The sequence below is a fragment of the Hydra vulgaris genome, chromosome 12 (genome assembly GCF_038396675.1).
Source record: "Hydra vulgaris chromosome 12, alternate assembly HydraT2T_AEP".
Classification (NCBI taxonomy): Eukaryota; Metazoa; Cnidaria; class Hydrozoa; order Anthoathecata; family Hydridae; genus Hydra; species Hydra vulgaris.
The window spans coordinates 79,564,325-79,583,081 of NC_088931.1; the positions used below are offsets into that span (position 1 = coordinate 79,564,325).

Consider the following 18,757-nt stretch of genomic DNA (forward strand, 5'->3'; position numbering starts at 1 on the left):
TAACTTTATAATAGAAAATACGCGGGTCAACACATGTTTGGTGCCGCAGCTGTAATCTTTGTTTCTGGGCAATTTTGGTTGACGCTGAATCAAAAAACTATATTTTTCTAAAATAGCTTTAGTTTTGCAGCTATGCAACATGATTTTAGAAAAACTCTTTTTTTCTTTGTTAATGGTAAAACCCAAAAGAAAATTCTTTTAAATTTATAATACATTTAAATATCATTCTATTAAGGTGTGCATTTTATTTTTTTGATTGATTGATGTAGAAAGCTGATAAAAGTGTAAAACAGAGGAGGAGATACAACTTAATAGCATTCCAATGATGTTACTGACGATTAACGTGGTCAAGGTTACTAGTGTGCTTCTACCCAACCAGTACCATTTAACCAAGAATGTTTAAGTGAATCTTGGGAAACCTCTGAAAATATTTTTTATTCCAAAATTGTTAAAATTTTAAGATATGTATAATTTTAGTATGTATGATGAGTATGATTTTATTTCATGTATGTTTTTGTATATTTAGTATGATGTATGATTTAGTAAGATGAGTATGATTTTATTTTAACGAATACATTTAGAGATATTACGACACAATTTGTAAAAACTGTTGTTTCACAATGCACCGATATAATATCAATACGGTGTAAAACATGAATACAGTGTAATAACCAATTTTTCTCTTTTTTTAATATTTCAATCTATATTGCTTAGATCGTCATTGGATGTAAAATATAATTACAAAAACTGTGTATAAAACATGTATTAATTTATATGTATTAAAACCAGTTTACGAAATTTTTTTCTGTCTATTACTCCACAGTTTACATTGTGTGTAAACTTCTTAAGGTTACTAAATATATATATATATATATATATATATATATATATATATATATATATATATATATATATATATATATATATATATATAAAATATATATATATATATATATATATATATATATATATATATATATATATATATATATATATATATATTCTTTAAAACACCCAAGAATTACATAAATTATAGGTAAAAAAAACAAATAAAGAAAATGCTATGTGTGTTCTTGTATTGTTCTTGGAATGTTTTCTTCCATCAAAGTTCTAAATATAAGTCTTTGTTCCTTTAAATTCCAAAGACTTATATATACATATTAACCAAAGAGTGAACATTTCGTAACGGTAAGAAAATCACAACGTTTTCTATAGAAAAGAAGTCATGGAATTGCTTTGTATTTGCTGTCATTATAATGTCTTCAAATAAACTAAAATCAGGTCAATTTACATAGAAACCATAATTAAAAACGAGTTTGTGAAAAGACATAGTAGCATATGTAATTAGATGTCTAAAAAACAAGTTAATACAGGTAATGGGGTGGTATAATATTTAGTTATTGTTGCGCGACATTTCCGCTATTTATACATGTTTGTTTAACTTTTTTTATTAAATAACTACAGAAAGTTCATATACACATGTATATTGTTTAAATAATATTGAGTTATATAATATAATCAATTAAATTTATCAAAATCAAAGTATAGTTTACTGTCAATTACTGTTATCTATCTAACTATATATATATATATATATATATATATATATATATATATATATATATATATATATATATATATATATATATATATATATATATAATATATATATATATATATATATATATATATATATATATATATATATATTGATAATAATCAATATTGTAAACCTTTAACCAACGTTTAATAAACGTTTAAATTAAATAGATTGAAGCGTGCGCTTTAAAATATTATTATACATAAAATTATTATAGTTTGCATAAAATAAATGCATATATATATATATATATATATGTGTGTGTGTGTGTGTGTGTGTGTGTGTGTATATATATACATATATATATATATATATATATATATATATATATATATATATATATATATATACATATATATATATATATATATATATATATACATATATATATATATATATATATATATATATATATATATATATATATATACATATATATGTATACGTATTTTGGCTTGCATATATCTTCAGGAGAATACTCATTGAATTAAAGTAAATTAAAATAAATTAAGTTAAAACAGAGCTGTATTTATATATTTTTTCAAATAATAAAAAATAAAAAATATGTATTTTTTTAATTATATATATATATATATATATATATATATATATATATATATATATATATATATATATATATATATATATATATATATATATATATATATATATATATATATATATATATACACCTTGTACAGAAAGCTTAAACGCACTTGTTTCTTAACGTATGTAATACTTTTAAGAAATGATAACCCAATAAATTGATGAGATGTACTCTGTATTTTTATGTTTATTTATACTAAGGCTATAATTTATTAATTTAGAGAGAAAAAAAATTGAATAGATATTGTAAAGGAGGTGGAGGGTGGTAAGAAAATTAACGGAGCAATTAACTCTTTTCGATTTTTTAAAATAACTTTTTAACGCACCTTGATGAGAAAACTCATAACACTCGTTTATTTAGAGATTTTTTATTGAAGTTTTTTACATTTTTATCACTCAACAGCTTGTTAGCGTTAGGATATTTCATTTGGATCCCTATTCTTATTTTATTTTGAATAAAAACCGCAACTAAGATTTGATTCAAAATTCAGCAATTTTCTACTGATCCAACCTTGTCAAAATATCATATTTTCATGGAGAAAGGAAGTGTTTCGTCGAAAACAAAATGGCAAATCATTGGAATGCATAAAATGAAAATAAGCAATAGAGAAATTGGCAGACGCCTAAATATTTCAGAATTCAGCGTTTGTACAACAATAAAAATTTATTTATCAACTGGTAGTGTCAATGATAAACCTCGTACTAGGCATCCGAAAAAACTGACAGCACGCAATGAAAACATGCTTTAATCGCTAAGCAGACGTAACCCAAAAACTGGAGTATCAACTTTAAGGGCAGAAATCGATAGTTCGGTGGTAGACAAAACAGTTAGTCGAATGACAATAAGTTATTACGCAAGAAAGAACTAAATTCGTTTCATGGTGGAAGAAAGCCTTTGTTGACGTGAACCGATCCCGAAAGACAAAAAAAATGGTGCAAAGAGCGTTTAAATTATTCAGTGGAACAATGGAAAATGATTATCTTTAGTGATGAATCTAATTTCGAAATTATTAACAGAAAAAACAAGAGATTTGTTCGTCACAAAAATACGGAAAAATATTTGAAGCAACACCTTCTAAGCCGTATTCAAAATTCTGTCGGCATATGGGGATGTATATCAGGCCTTGGCATTGGCTGTCATAAAATATACGATTGAAGATTAAACCAGTACGAGTATCGCGACATTTTGAAAAACGCGCTTATTGCTAGTCGCGATTTGTTCCAGGCTAATCAAAACTGGTTAATATATTTATTTAAATTTAATATAATATAGTTATTCAACAAGACAATGCTCCGTGCCATGCAGCACATTCAATCACTGATTATTTCCTTAAAAGTAATATTTGACTCATGCCTTGGCCAGCATGATCACCAGACTTAAACCCGATCGAAAATTTATGGAGCTGAATGGATTATCAACTAACAAAAAAGCAAATAACTAGTCACAAAATGCTCAAACAAGAACCAAACTGTGGCTTGAAACACCAACCAAGATAATGGAAAACTTAATTGAATCAATGCCAAGGCGAATACAAGCATGTATTAAAAACAACGGGGGTCATATCTTATGATAATATATACCGATTAAAAAGTTGTAGGTGCGTTTAAACTTTATTGCACTTTTTTCTAAGTAATCTTTTGATTACTTGAGTTTGTTATTTAATTTCGGAAAAGATTTTGTGTTTTTTTTTAGTTAAAGTTGTGTTTTTTTCTTAATTAGAAATCGGCTAAGAAAAAGAAAAGAAAAACCTGGACCCTGTCTCATGTTTTCTCTCTGTACCACTCGAAACTTACCTTAACTTTTAAAAAAACAAGTGCGTTTAAAATTCTGTATAAGGTGTGTGTGTGTGTGTATATATAATATATATATATATATATATATATATATATATATATATATATATATATATATATATATATATATATATATATATATATATATATATGTGTGTATATATATATATATATATATATATATATATATATATATATATATATATATATATATATATATATATATATATATATATATATATATATATATATATATATATGTGTATATATATATATATAAAACTACTCTTAGTGAAAAAAAGGTTTTGCCCCTATTGTGAGACACAACCGCACCCTCACAAAAATCGTTGGCGGTACACTTTTCTTGAACATTTTCTATACAATCGTCACAGCTCAGATTATTTGCTGATTTTGTCGCACGTTTGAATACTGTTCCGGCATTCTTTGTATTTACAGTCTGCGTTTTCTCATTCGATATACTCTTAGCTTTATATTTTATACAAAAACTCATTTATAAAAATTAAATAAAAAAATACGAAATCTAATTTCCAACATCTCAAAACAATAGTATTTCTATTCAAGTTTTTACATGAACGCATTCAATTTTTTACATGAATGCATTATTGTTATTCGTAATTACCTAACTTTGATAAATATCAAAAGTATGCGGTTCTGCCTCCTGTGCGTCTATGCGGTTCTGCCCCTGAGGACAGTTTTTAGAAAGAATACAGTTTAATAGCTTGCTTATTAGGTTATTTTAATATCAAAAATGTTTTTCACTTGATGAAATAACGCTGATAACACATATCCTTCACACTAAAATCAAATATTGCTTAATACTCAAAAGAAAGGTCTGGAAAAATATGATGTAAATATAATATTTTTATCAAAATAAACATTATTATGCACAACTTCTCAGAAACGTAACAGGCATTCTTTTAGACATAAGCGAAATTAAGGAAACTGTTTTACTAACGCGTGGTATGTTTTTTGTCATATTAGATAACATCTTTCAAAGGGAAATGTTAAAAAGTGGTTGTACCTCCATATGCGGTTATGCCCCAACTTCCTCTATATAAAGTTAGAACATATTTTTTTTAATTTATTGCACTTCAAATCATTTTGTAGTACGTTTAATCTTGTGGTTATTTTTGTGATATTTGAAATAATTTAAAACGTCTATATTATAAACAACTTTATGTCTTGTTTCTGATCCTAGTCAGTGCTCAGTTTCTCCGCATTCACCCTTAGGTTCTTCTGATCACAGTTTGATCTCTCTAAAACTAATATCTCATTCTTCTTCATCACCTGAATCCCCCTATTACCGAACCTCTTTCAACTACAGTAAAGCTGACTGGGATTCTTTCCGTGACTTTCTTCGTGATGGCCCTTGGGTAGAAATCTTTCAACTTCCTGTCGACAAATGTGCTTCTTACATAACTTCGTGGATTCAGGCTGGCATGGAATCTTTTATTCCCTCTCGACGATTCCAGGTCAAGCCTCACTCTCCTCCATGGTTTTCCTCACACTGTGCTGCTGCGATTGCCAATCGAAACCATTACTTCCATATCTATCAGCAAAACAATTCTCCAGAAAACAGACGTCTGTTTATTACTGCTAGAAACAACTGTAAAAAGGTTTTGTCTAACGCCAAAACCCGCTATTCTCAGGTCATGAAATCTCGTATCTCATCTCAAAAATTAGGCTCTCGTGACTTCTGGAGAATCTTTAATAATATCAATAATAAGGGCAAATCTATAATTCCACCTCTCTTGTATGGTTCAGACTTTGTCACCTCACCTAAAGACAAAGCCGAACTGTTTGCTAAAAACTTTTCATCAATATCATCTCTTGATTCCACTAATTGCGTTCTACCTGATATTGCCAACAAACAGGTTGATCCATTGCTTGACATTCATATCACTCCAGCATCTGTATCTAAAGTGATTTCCTACTTAGACTCTTCTACAGCTTGTGGCCCAGACAACATACCTGTTATTGTCTTGCAGAAGTGTTCTCCGGAGCTGTCGTCTATACTCTCAAAACTATTCAACAAGTGCTTATCAGAGTCTTGTTTTCCAGCCTGCTGGAAAGCCGCATCTGTTATCCCTATCTTCAAAAATTCTGGAGAGCGATCCGATTCATCTAACTACCGTCCCATAAGTCTTCTTCCTATCATAAGCAAGGTTTTTGAATCTTTAATTAACAAACACTTAATTTCTCATCTTGAATCTAATAACTTACTTTCTGACCATCAATATGGATTTCGATCTTCTCGTTCTACAGCTGATTTGCTAACAGTAATAACTGACAGGTTTTATCGTGCATTAGATGAAGGTGGAGAGGTTAAGGCCATCGCTCTTGACATTTCAAAAGCGTTTGATAAAGTTTGGCATGCTGGTCTTCTCCATAAGCTTTCTTCTTATGGTGTATCCGGCAACATCTTCAAGATCATTGAATCCTTCCTTTTCAATCGTAGCATAAAAGTTGTCCTCGATGGACAACACTCTTCTTCTTATTCTGTAACTTCAGGGGCTCCTCAAGGTTCTATCCTTGGCCCTATACTCTTTTTAATTTACATTAACGATCTTCCAGATATTCTCACATCTAAGGTGGCATTGTTTGCTGATGATACTACCATTTATTCTTGTCGTGATAAGAAACCAACACCCTCTGATTGCTTGGAGGGGGCATTTGAGCTTGAAAAGGATCTCACTTCCGCTACAGCATGGGGCTCACAGTGGCTGGTGAACTTTAATTCAGATAAAACTCAATTTTTTTCAGCCAATCGTTATCGCAATAATTTAGATCTTCCTATATTTATGAACGGTGATGTACTCGATGAGTCACCTACTCTTCGTCTTCTAGGATTAACTCTTACTTCCAATCTTTCTTGGAAACCATATATCAAATCGGTTGCAAAATTAGCATCTGCTAAGGTTGCATCTCTTTATCGAGCTCGCCACTTTCTTACTCTGGATTCTATTCTCTATCTCTATAAATCTCAAATCCGGCCTTGTATGGAATACTGTTGCCATATCTGGGGCGGATCTTCTAATGATGCCCTTTCTCTTTTAGACAGGGTTCAAAAACGCATTGTAAACATAGTTGGACCTGCTCTTGCAGCCAACCTTCAACCGTTATCACATCGTCGTAATGTTGCTTCTCTTTCTCTTTTCTACAAATACTATAATGGACACTGCTCTAAAGAGCTAGCGTCTCTTGTGCCATCTACTAAAATTCATTCTCGTGTTACTCGTCATTCAATTAAGTGTCATCCTTTTTCTGTGACTGTTCCTAAGTGCTCCAAAAACGCTTATTCGTCTAGTTTTTTTCCTCGAACATCAGCTCTTTGGAATTCGCTTCCTTCATCTTGCTTTCCTGATTCATATAATTTGCAATTTTTTAAGTCGTCCGTCAATCGTTATCTTGCTCTACAATCTTCATCTTTTCTCTTACAGTAACTTCCAACTTTAATTAGTGGCTGCTTGCAGCCTTGTTGGAAGCGAAGATGTTTAAAAAAAAAAAAAAAAAAAAAAGTTGCAATACAAATACATTAACATGTTGCAGCTAATTAATAATATGAATTACACATTCTAATATCCAGTGCAATTATCTGTTCGCTTACTTTATGCTATCTTTCTAACTCAACATCTTCTTACTTTCACTCTATAATTTTTCGTTCTCCTTAAACTCACTTACGTGAGTACGTAACTAAAGAGCATCATAAACCGCTTAAACGGGCGTTTGGTCCGTTTTAGCGGTTTATTATGCTCTTTAGTGAGCTATCTTTCTAACACGAGTTCGTGTTTTTACTTAACTTTTGTTCTTCACAAAATTCATTTACTCTAAGTCCGTCGAGGTGGATAATGATGCTTTGTAAAGAGCTGAACCTGCTTTCCACGGACTTTGGTATATGGTCTCCATATGGGAATTAGCAGGGCGTTAATAGACCACAATACCATAAGTTGCGCAATAAATATACAAAGCACTACATACGTCAAGTAAGACAACAAAATCAGTTTTCTCGCTTGAAAATGCAAATTTATTGGAGAAAATCCCGATTTAAGCTGCTGTTTACACCCACGCAAACCATCAAGAGTGCACGCTTAACTAAAAGCTTGTTATATAGTTGGTTAAATAAATCAATGTAAATGGCAAAATAAATCAATCAATGTACTTACTCTATATTGCTCCTGTCCCTATAAACCCCACTTCATAGAAACTCCAACATTTGTGAATGACGCAAAAATGAAGTTTTCCTATTTTACCACACACTTGGCAGGCCCGCAGGAACAAAAATTATATTGGGGGCGGTGCTGGATTAAGGGGCCCCGAAATAGTTTTACGGACCTTTTTTTTTTTTTTTATCAGTAATTTTATCAGTCAATTTTTTCAAAATTATTTATTTGAAAAATTATTACGCGGTAATGCCCCTGCTGCCCCTTCCCCCCAGTTGCCCATAGCAACTGGGGGAGGGGGGCAGTACCTCGTACGAAACCGAGATAAAACTTTAATTTTTTCAAAAATGTAAAAACTATGAAAATAAACTGAAATTTTCTATTATTATTGTATTAATGAACCATAAGTTATATCTTTTTATGCGATAAATCTCATTATCAACAGAATTATAAATGAGAAAACATTGCAGTTGCAATTGTTGTTCAATGTTTTCAAACTTTAATTCTCGTAATGTATTTTGCGGAACTATTAAATTGCGCCAAATTTTAGTCTTTAGTTTTCAAATATTTCAATAATAAAATAGTTTAAGAATTTATAAACATGTTTTCAATATCATTTAAAAGAAAGCTCATTGAAAAATATAACCCAGTATATTAATAATATACTTTACTAATTTAGAAATTTCATGTCATTTACCTTATATAATATTAGGTAATTGACATGAAATTTTGAAATGTTTAAAATATTTGATATCAAAGGGAAGTCTTTGAATGCAGTATTCTAGAGGTAAAAATTTTATCAAAGTTATATAACTTTTTTTTATCTTTCTATCTATCTTAAAAATTTATGGAATTTTTTGTACATAAACTTATAGCCACATAAACTTTACAGTTTATGACATAAACTGTAAAGTTAATGTGGCTGTGAGTTAATGTTTAAAAAATTGCATAAATTTTTAAGAAATAAATTTTTAAGACATAAATTATGTGGCTGTAAAGTTTATGTGGATGAAAATAAGAGTATTTGATTGAGACTAAATGAATATATATATATTTTTTTTATATATATTTTTATTTTATGAGTTTTATACTCATATATTATATATTTAATAAAAATTTAGTTATATAGAATAACTGAAAGGGGACAATTGCATAAATGATAGTTCTTTAATTATTTTTATTGAGACTAATATTTTTTACATAGGTTATAAAGGCATTTCTATTTTTCATTTTGGAGAATTTTTTTTTTTAGTTTTAGGAATAGAGTTCCAACAGTGAATTCATTGATCTAATGCCATACTTCTGTGTTAATTTTAATGACATTAAGTAGGTACGTGGAAATCGCGATTTACGGAACCGATTTTTATGCTAAAATTTTGGTTCTCGTTTTTTTAACTCTTTTTTAGACAGCATGAGACAGACGTAGTTTTGTGAAGTTTCTTTTTAGAAACACATATACACATAGATACTTTTTGGAAAGAAGAAAAGCTAATCTTGATCTTTTAAATATTTTTATGCATGGTTACTAACTTTTTAATGGGATATTTTGCTCCTGAATATTAGGTTGATGTTCTCTCATAAATTTGTGGTCGAAGAAATGTAGAGTCCGCCTATTTTATTATTAAAATAGTTTGCTTCATGCATTTTCTATGCACATGCCAAATTTCAACGAAAAATAATGATAAGCAATTAGTTTAATTAGTGTTATACCAAGTATACCACTTTTTTCAGGTAGCCTTAGGCAAACGGTTTTTTGATGTGGTTCTTTTTAGAAACATATATAAACCTTGACGACTTTTGTAAAGAAGAAAGGTTTGGCTTGATTTTTATATAAATATTGTGTATCGCTACCATACTTTTTTATGGAGTATTTTGCTGAGAATTTTGCATGAAAATTTGGTTGATGTTGTCACTTGGATTTGTGGTCGAAGAAATGTAGAGTCCGCTTTTTTTATTATTAAAATAGTTTGCTTCATGCATTTTCTATAAACATGCCAAATTTCAACGAAAAATAATTATAAGCAATTAGTCTAATTAGTGTTGGACTTTAGGTACCAAATTTCAGTTTTTCTGTTTGTTTATTTTTTGCTAAGCGAAATCCGGGTGGGACCGAAATCCGGATAAGGGGGCGATTCAAATAAAAATCTTATTTTAAATTATTTTAATTTATATTATTAGATTTAATTTAATATGAACAAGCTTAATAAAACTGTTTTAGATGCACTAACAGATAGTAAGTTCAATTTTTTTTATTCATGATAATAGTATTAATAACTATTTTCAAATCCAAAATATAATGATTAATGTAAAAAGTTCTTTATGTAACATATAAAAAAAAGATTAATGTTTCAGATTAAAACTGTTGGTATTCAATTGCAACAGTTTTAATATTTTAAAACACTAACATTTAATATTTTAAAAACACTAAGAAGTTTTTTGTTAAGATTAAATTAATGAAGTATGTAGTATACTTATTTATATGTGGTTTATAATAGCCTATTAAACTATTGAATTGATTGTTAATAGTTAGTACCAGTTGACAATTTTATTAAGATATCACATATTAATAAAAATATTTCATACTTCATTAGTTTAATCTTAACAAAAAACTTCTTCGTGTTTTTAAAATATAACAAAAGATATCATTATTATTGTCTTTTATTATTTTTGGATTATATACTTCTTTATCTTTGGGTTATTGTTTAAATCATTATATAAGCATGTCTAATATTTATTTCTTTTTTAGTAGATCCTACCTGGCTTTTTGTTGATTTTTTGAGATTTCATTAGTATAAATTACATAAATTTTGGGTTTATTCATTAAAAAAACATTAACATAATCACAAAGAGAAAATAGTATACAATGAGTTAATGTAAACATTTGTAATATAATGTAAACATAATGTAAACATAAATAGTAAACATTTATATGTAACATGTAATATAATGTATTCTTGATTTATGTAATATAATGTATAATTATATGTAACATGTAATATAATGTAAACATAATGTAAACATAAATAGTAAACCATATAGTAGTATAGTAAAATAGTAAAATAATGTAAACATAAATAGTAAGTGATTATGTAATATAATGTATAATTATATGTAACATGTAATATAATGTAAACATAATGTAAACATAAATAGTAAACATTTATAATATCTTTTTTATATAGAAACACTTAAAAAACTTAAGTTAAAGTTTTTTACTTATTGTATAGTATCTTTATCTGTGTTTATTGTTTACATAAATTTATAACTATTCCTAATGTTATCTTGTTGCTTATAAATATATTATCTTTATATTTTAATAGTTATATTTTCATTGCTTATTTTCATTTCATTAGTATAGTTGTTGCACCTTAAGCTTTGACAATTGTTACATTTGTAACTTACTGTTAATAATTTCAAATTATTTTGTGTACAACTATTTTTGTTACTTTTAATCGAATCTACACAGCATATCGCTGGTAAGTTTGTATCAGTTTGTATATGTTAATGATTATAGAATTTGCTAAAACTTTTTAATCTGTGAATAGATTTTAAAGATTACTAATTTCAAAGTCATTATTTGCAATATTTATTTTTTATTACAAATTTTGAATTTTAATTACATCTTTGTCTTCAACGAATCGTAAGTTTACCAATTATTACTTTTTAATATGTGTATATATTTTCGACAACTGAAATATAAATTTTTTTTAAGTATTTTTTAACCTCAGCTCTTTCTACATCTACTATAAGTGGTATGTTTACAAATTTTTACTTTTTAATATGTTTATGCATATCTTGGCAGTTACAGTATTTATTTTTAATTACAACTTTGAAATCATTAGTTACATCTTCAGCGACTACTATGACTAGTAAGTTTAAAAACTATTATTTGCAAACATGTACACACCTTTCTTATCAATTACAAATTTTTATAAAATGTTTAGTTCCATGTGCACAACCTTCTGCTTGTAAATTTATGATTTAGAAATGTTTCTGAATGATTATTGAATTTATGTTTCTATTTATATACATTATTTAATGCATTAGTATTGTGTTATCCCTCAAAGTGCAGTGGAGTTTTTACTCTCATTAACATTTTTTAAGCTATCATTGATTAATACGTTGTTCATATTATTTATTCAGTCTATCACTTTCACAATTAATTGTTTTATATTAAATTTTATATAAAATTGTTTTATATTAAATTGTTTTATATTACATTTTAAAGCAGAACAGCTTTGACGATTGTTAAATTTGTAACTTACTGTTGACAATTTCAAATTATTTTGTGTACAATTTTTTTGTTATTTTTAGTTGAATCTACACAGCCTATCACTGGTAAGTTTGTATCAGTTTGTATATGTTAATGATTTTAGAATATAGAATATTTCAAATGTCAATAAATGTGAAGAGTATTTTGCATACTTATTTAATATTCTTGTTTTAGTTTGTTTAAACTGTTGACTTTGTTAATAGTTATTTGATTTTAAATTAGTTTACCTTATGTTTACAGTTCCTAAAAATTATATTTGCATTATTGATGTTGAAATAATAGTTTATTTTTTTACATTATTTATAATGTTATTAATTTCTAATAAATTATTATATATTATTTCTTTGTTTAGTGTAATGTGGTGAGATTTGTAAAGTTATTTCTCCCTTTTCAAATAAACACAATTAAAAAATTTTTTTTTAATTTTCATTGACATTTTTTTCAAGTTTGAATAAGAAAGGGGGGGGTCATTGGGCGTGGCACACGCCCCTCCTCTAGTAAAATAATTTCGAATACTTTTTTCTCTTTTTCAATAAACTCAATTTAAAACCTTTTTTCGAATATCTTTCAAATTTTTTTTTTAAGTTGGATAAGACTGGGAGGGGAGGGGGGGTCGTTGGGTGCGGCCGTTGGGCGTGGCACATGTCCCACCTCTAATGTCAATTTATACACCACTTATATATGATGTAAAATAAGAAAATGTAATTTAAACTTTTTAACACAAAATATAATCAATGTTTTTTAGGTTAAAATATTTATCAAAATGTAACATTTCACTACGAGGGTGTTTAAACGTAACAAAGACATCCACCCTTTAATCTAAAATAGACCACTAATATTTGGGAATGGAATGGAAGCAAATCAGATTAACTTTTTATGTATAAAGATAACATATTTTTCAGAAAAACACTCTTTCGTGTGAAAAACTTGTATTTTTTTAAAGTTATGATGGTTTTCCGGTACCCCCTCTGGCCCTCTAAACACCCCTTTTATCTATAGAGTTATGTGAACTTATAGCCTACTCTTACATCTATCTTTTGATACCAAGGTATAGGCATTTGGATAAGATTTGACAAAGTTATAACAATTTTAGTGGAAAAAAAAAATTTTTTGGAACCAGTTTCTTCAATAAATCCATATATCGAAAATTTGCTACTAAAAACGTCATAACTTTTTTTTAAATTGTTCGTTTTTAATAATTTTTTCATCTTTAAAATACTGTACTGAAGGGCTTTCTAATGATATATAACATTCTAGGATATGCTCAATCTAAAAAAATCAGTCCACGTACCTACATTAAGAGACTACATTAAGATACAGACCTAAGTTTTTAACTATGAATATTATTTGTGAATTTAAAATAGCTAGTGAAGTAGCTGGTCATATTATTGTAGATAATGTCCCATACAAGTACACAATTTAATAAGTAGATAAGTTTGCCAAGCTCTAAAATTTCAGAAAGATTATATTGTATTTCAGAACTAAAACTGTTTAGTGTTGAAAGTGAATTATTCCTAATCATTTATTCTGGAGATTTATATGTTTTTTTTTAATAAATAGATAAACTTTGTCTCCATACCTGACAACCATAGCATAAATGGAAATTAAAAATAGCATGCTAAATATTTACAAGGGTTTCATAATTCACAAAATGCCTTATTTTGGTAAGCATTCCATTTGCGCGAATTAGTTTGTTTAGTATGGATTTAATTTGTTGAATGAACAAAAGATTTCATCCAATAATATGATGATTTTTTTATTTTATCAACAATATTTAGTTTTTGATCACTAATACTAAAATTAAGTTTTTTAGTAATTTTGCCTTGAGGTTTAAATAGAACTAAATTTTTTTGACATTTAAAGATGTTTTGTTTGATCGCAATTATTTAACCAGTGATGCCAGATCATAATTTAGATATTTATATAGCTTTTATAAAGATTTATCTACTATCAGGAGGTTGGTGCCATAAGCAAAATTATACATTTTTGAGTACTTAACGTTTGTGTTTAAATCATTTATATAGATAAGAAAAAGAAGGGGACCCAGAGTTGAACCCTGAGGATTACCTATAGGCATGAACTTAGTAGTGGATGACATCTTTTGAATTGTTCAGAACAATTCAAAAGATGTCATCATATTAAGAGAGCTAATATCATATCAAGAGAGTAAATCACTTTCTAACCTATCAAATAAATGCTTCTTAAATTAAATTTTTTATGATAATTTTAATTGTTAATTTTTTTTGTGTAAGGTTTTTATAATTTTCTACTTAGTCAGCAAAGTATTGGTGATCTCTAAGTTGCAGTAGTTATGATGATGCTTTTGCTACACAAAATATTAAAGAATTTTTAATTCCAGAAGTTTTTATTTAAATAAAACTATTGAAATTATTCAGAAAAGCCTAAAACTTTTTACTAGTGTACCAAATAAATTAACAATGTAATCATTAACTGGGGTAAGAAGTAAGAAATGACTGGGGCCCTGGCTAAAAATGAGACTTTTTGCCAACTTGGCCCTGGCAAAATTATAAGATTTAGCAGGGGTTGATAGTTGGAGCTAGAAAAAAATTTATAATCTTTATATATTATAAATTTATACTTATATTTACTATTTATTAAATACTGCCATATATTTATATATTTTTAAACTCTAATTTATTTCCAAAAAGATTGCAAGCAACAACTATCAAATTATGAGTTACTTTAAAATAGAGAATAATTTAAAATACTAAGAAACAGTTTACTGAAGAATCAAAAAGTTGTAGGCTGTATAAAAAAAGGAAAACATAAAGATGGGTAAGAGTTATAAGAGTTTTTTGATGTGTAAGGAAAAAAAACTGGAATAACAAAAGTTTTTATAGCATGAAGGGAGAAATTCAGTTAAATGATGTAATTTGTTGAATAAGAAGCCAAGCAACAATAAGTTTTGATTTATCGTAATAGAGATAATATCTCCTTTGAGCATTAACCATGATAGTATTTGTAGAAAAAAGAAAAAAATTGATAGCACATTTGTTGCAATCAAATTAAATTCAGATTGAACCTACAAAAATATTTTTTTTTCGTTATTTAATCTTTTTGTTTATATAAAAACTACAAAAATGTTAATTATATTGAATAAATGCGTATAGTAAAAATTGTATTTTAGCAAAAAAAATCTAAAAACTGAAGAGAATTAAAAAAATAAAGTTATTTAATTTCATTCTTACCACACAAAAGAAAAAATTCTTTCTTTTAATAAGTTTTTTTATATTTGTTCAACTATACTTTTATAACTTCATATTAAAAGTTATAATAATGTTCATCAATTTCATTCCCAGAATTTAGTATTGGCTGATTATTGATTAATTCTAGAGTGACAAACAAAAGACTGTTAAAGTTGTTGTAAATATTAATTCACATAATTGTTCTGTTGAAGCATCCTTTTATCTGAGCTTAAATACTTTTTTAAAGTGAAATTATAAATAGTAATTCAATAGCTAATAATACTATTAAATCTTATACCTGAGCTATTGGAAGTCTTTGGTGGTAGTTTTACCTCTGCAACTTTGTCTCAGCTTGTTAAAGTTTACTTTATCTGGGTTAAATAGGTATAAGCTAAAGCACTCAAATGCTTTTTTTATGACTTGAGCATTTATTTAAACAATAGTCTTTATTGTCATGGCAGGAAACTTGTCACTTGTTATGGCAGCTCTTGTTTGCCTCATTCTGTAAATCTGCACTTCACATGCCCAGTAACCTTGAAATGAGTTCATTATGCTAACATTAGCTGGTTGCTACACATATGTGGCATTTTGATACAAGTAGTATAGTATAATTCCTTACTCTTCATAATACTTAGATGTATCAAAGGGTTGTAAAAAGAATAAATTTCTGATTTTTGTCTTATATTTTGTGATCTGATTTTAAGCCTTTACCCAGTAAATATGGTATAAAACTCTTTCAAATAATGAAGAATACTTTCCCTCCTTATCGATCTACTAGAGCTCCTCTAGACTTTCATATGTGGAACACACTGTTGAAGGTGTTATGACAATTTCTCCTGCAGCTGAAAAGTTATTCACAACTGATATTTTCTTTTTACTTGTAATTCAAATATCTTGCAAACATTCATGCTTGCTACCAATCCCTATAAGATTTTAAAGTTATGTTACGTGTTGTAATGTAATCGAGGTTCATTACGTTATGTGCAAAATGTCTGTTATTTTTACCCAACCGATACATAACATGGTAACATAACGTGCAATATATCTGTTATATTTATGTAACTGAGATGTAACATTATATAATGATATATAACGTTTTGACCTAATAAGGCGTAACTTTGTAACCTATGGTATCTTTCTAACTTAATATTTTTTTTTATTTATTAGATATATACATATGATATATCTGTGCGTGTGTGTGTGTATATATATATATATATATATATATATATATATATATATATATATATATATATATATATATATATATATATATATATATATATATATATATATAATATATATATATATATATATATATATATATATATATATATATATATATATATATATATATATATATATATATATATATATATATATATATATATATATATATATATATATAGAACCCTTAGATGTTGTCCGAAAGTTTTTTCCATATTTTGTTGACAAAAAGTAAAAATTAAAATGCAAGACCGGAATTTTTTTTTTTTAATAATGATAGACTGCCTGCCCCAACCAAACCCTCAGTCGATGTAGCAGCACTCCCTTGCGGGTCAGGCTATTTGTCAGTCGATGTAGCAGCACTCCCTTGCGAATCAGGCTATTTGTCAGTCGATGTAGCAGCACTCCCTTCCGAGTCAGGCTATAAGATAGTTGATGTAGCAACACTCCGCGCATGATTTACAGTAAAAAAAATAAAAATAAAAACATTTTATTAAAAATATTAAAAATAAAAACATTGTTTATATTGTTAAAAACATTCTGAATGTTTTAAAAACATTCAGAATGTTTTTAAAAACATTCTGGTCAATTAAATTTGCGTTTTTGTGGTTTTTTTATATAACAATTAATTTGTAATTAAATTAATGGTTTTGACTTTCGTCCAACACAAAAATGTTGGACGAAAGTCAAAAGTAATTAAAAGTGACGTATGTGTTGGCGGAAGAATCACTTTTTTCCTCACAGTCTTCCCAAACCCAAAAATCTCTATATATATATATATATATATATATATATATATATATATATATATATTGATCGGACAATCCCAAGTTTTAGCCGGACATTATCTGATGTCCGACTGTTAAATTGAGCCCTATATATATATATATATATATATATATATTTAAATATATATATATATATATATATATATATATGAATATAGGGCTCAATTTAACAGTCCGACATCAGATAATGTCCGGCTAAAACTTGGGATTGTCCGATCAATTTGCAAAGTAATCAGACATTTTGACAAACAGGAAATAAATTCTACAAAATAAAGTTAGACAGCAATGGTGTGCGGTTGAACGCTATTGCTGACCGCGCAAATGATTTGTTTACAACTTGATCTCACTGTTTAGATGTTACACATAATACATTTATTTTAAACGATCATTATAATTACTTTTTGATTTTATTTAAAGCCTTTGTGTTAAATAAAAATTTTTAAAAAGATAAATTGTTAAAAGTAATCATTTAAAAATTATAAAGTAACGATTTTTTTTATTGCCTTTAAATTGTTAAAACATCAAAACAGCTGTTGTCAAATTGTAAAGAAAAAAAATAAATAAATAACTGTTTTCAGTTACAGTGTAAAAATTTAAGTCTATCTAAAAAAAATGCAATATTAAATTGAAACAATTTTATTAAAAAACAAAAATCTGCAATGAAATATTCTAAATACTAAGGAAAGAAACTAAAACTTCACTAGACTAACATTAAATAAACAGAATAACATGACAAAGGTTTAGCTTGTATAACTCGGTTTTGTAAAACGGTACAAATTAAATTTTAATAATTTGATTGGACACTATCCGACCCAAACAAGTTTTTATCAGACATTTTGTCCGGGACTTTATAAAAAATTCAATTAGGCCCTGATATATATATGTATGTATATATATATATATATATATATATATATATATATATATATATATATATATATATATATATATAATGTATATATAGATTGTTGCATTTAGGAGTATGGAAGGAAAAAAATGATTCTTACGCCAACAAATGTCACTTTTAATTACTTTTGACTTTTGTCCAGCATTTGCGTTTTGTCAGAAATAAAAACCATTAA

General features: G+C 27.2%; 1 protein-coding gene across 3 annotated transcripts in view; it reads left to right on the forward strand.

Moving 5' to 3' along the window:
- The first annotated feature begins 1,233 nt into the window (after positions 1–1,233).
- The window catches only part of LOC105843114 (putative uncharacterized protein DDB_G0267716), a 72,274-nt gene continuing 54,750 nt past the window's right edge, over positions 1,234–18,757 (forward strand). Inside the window, exons 1-2 of one of the 3 annotated variants that reach the window (XM_065814589.1) lie at positions 1,234–1,373; positions 12,496–12,519. In XM_065814589.1, the coding sequence (XP_065670661.1) occupies positions 1,349–1,373; positions 12,496–12,519 (49 nt within the window). In that variant the 5' untranslated portion in view covers positions 1,234–1,348. Of the gene's footprint in view, positions 1,374–8,738; positions 8,969–12,495; positions 12,520–18,757 lie in introns of those variants that run through there. The other 2 variants (XM_065814587.1, XM_065814588.1) reach the window with 2 other exon arrangements.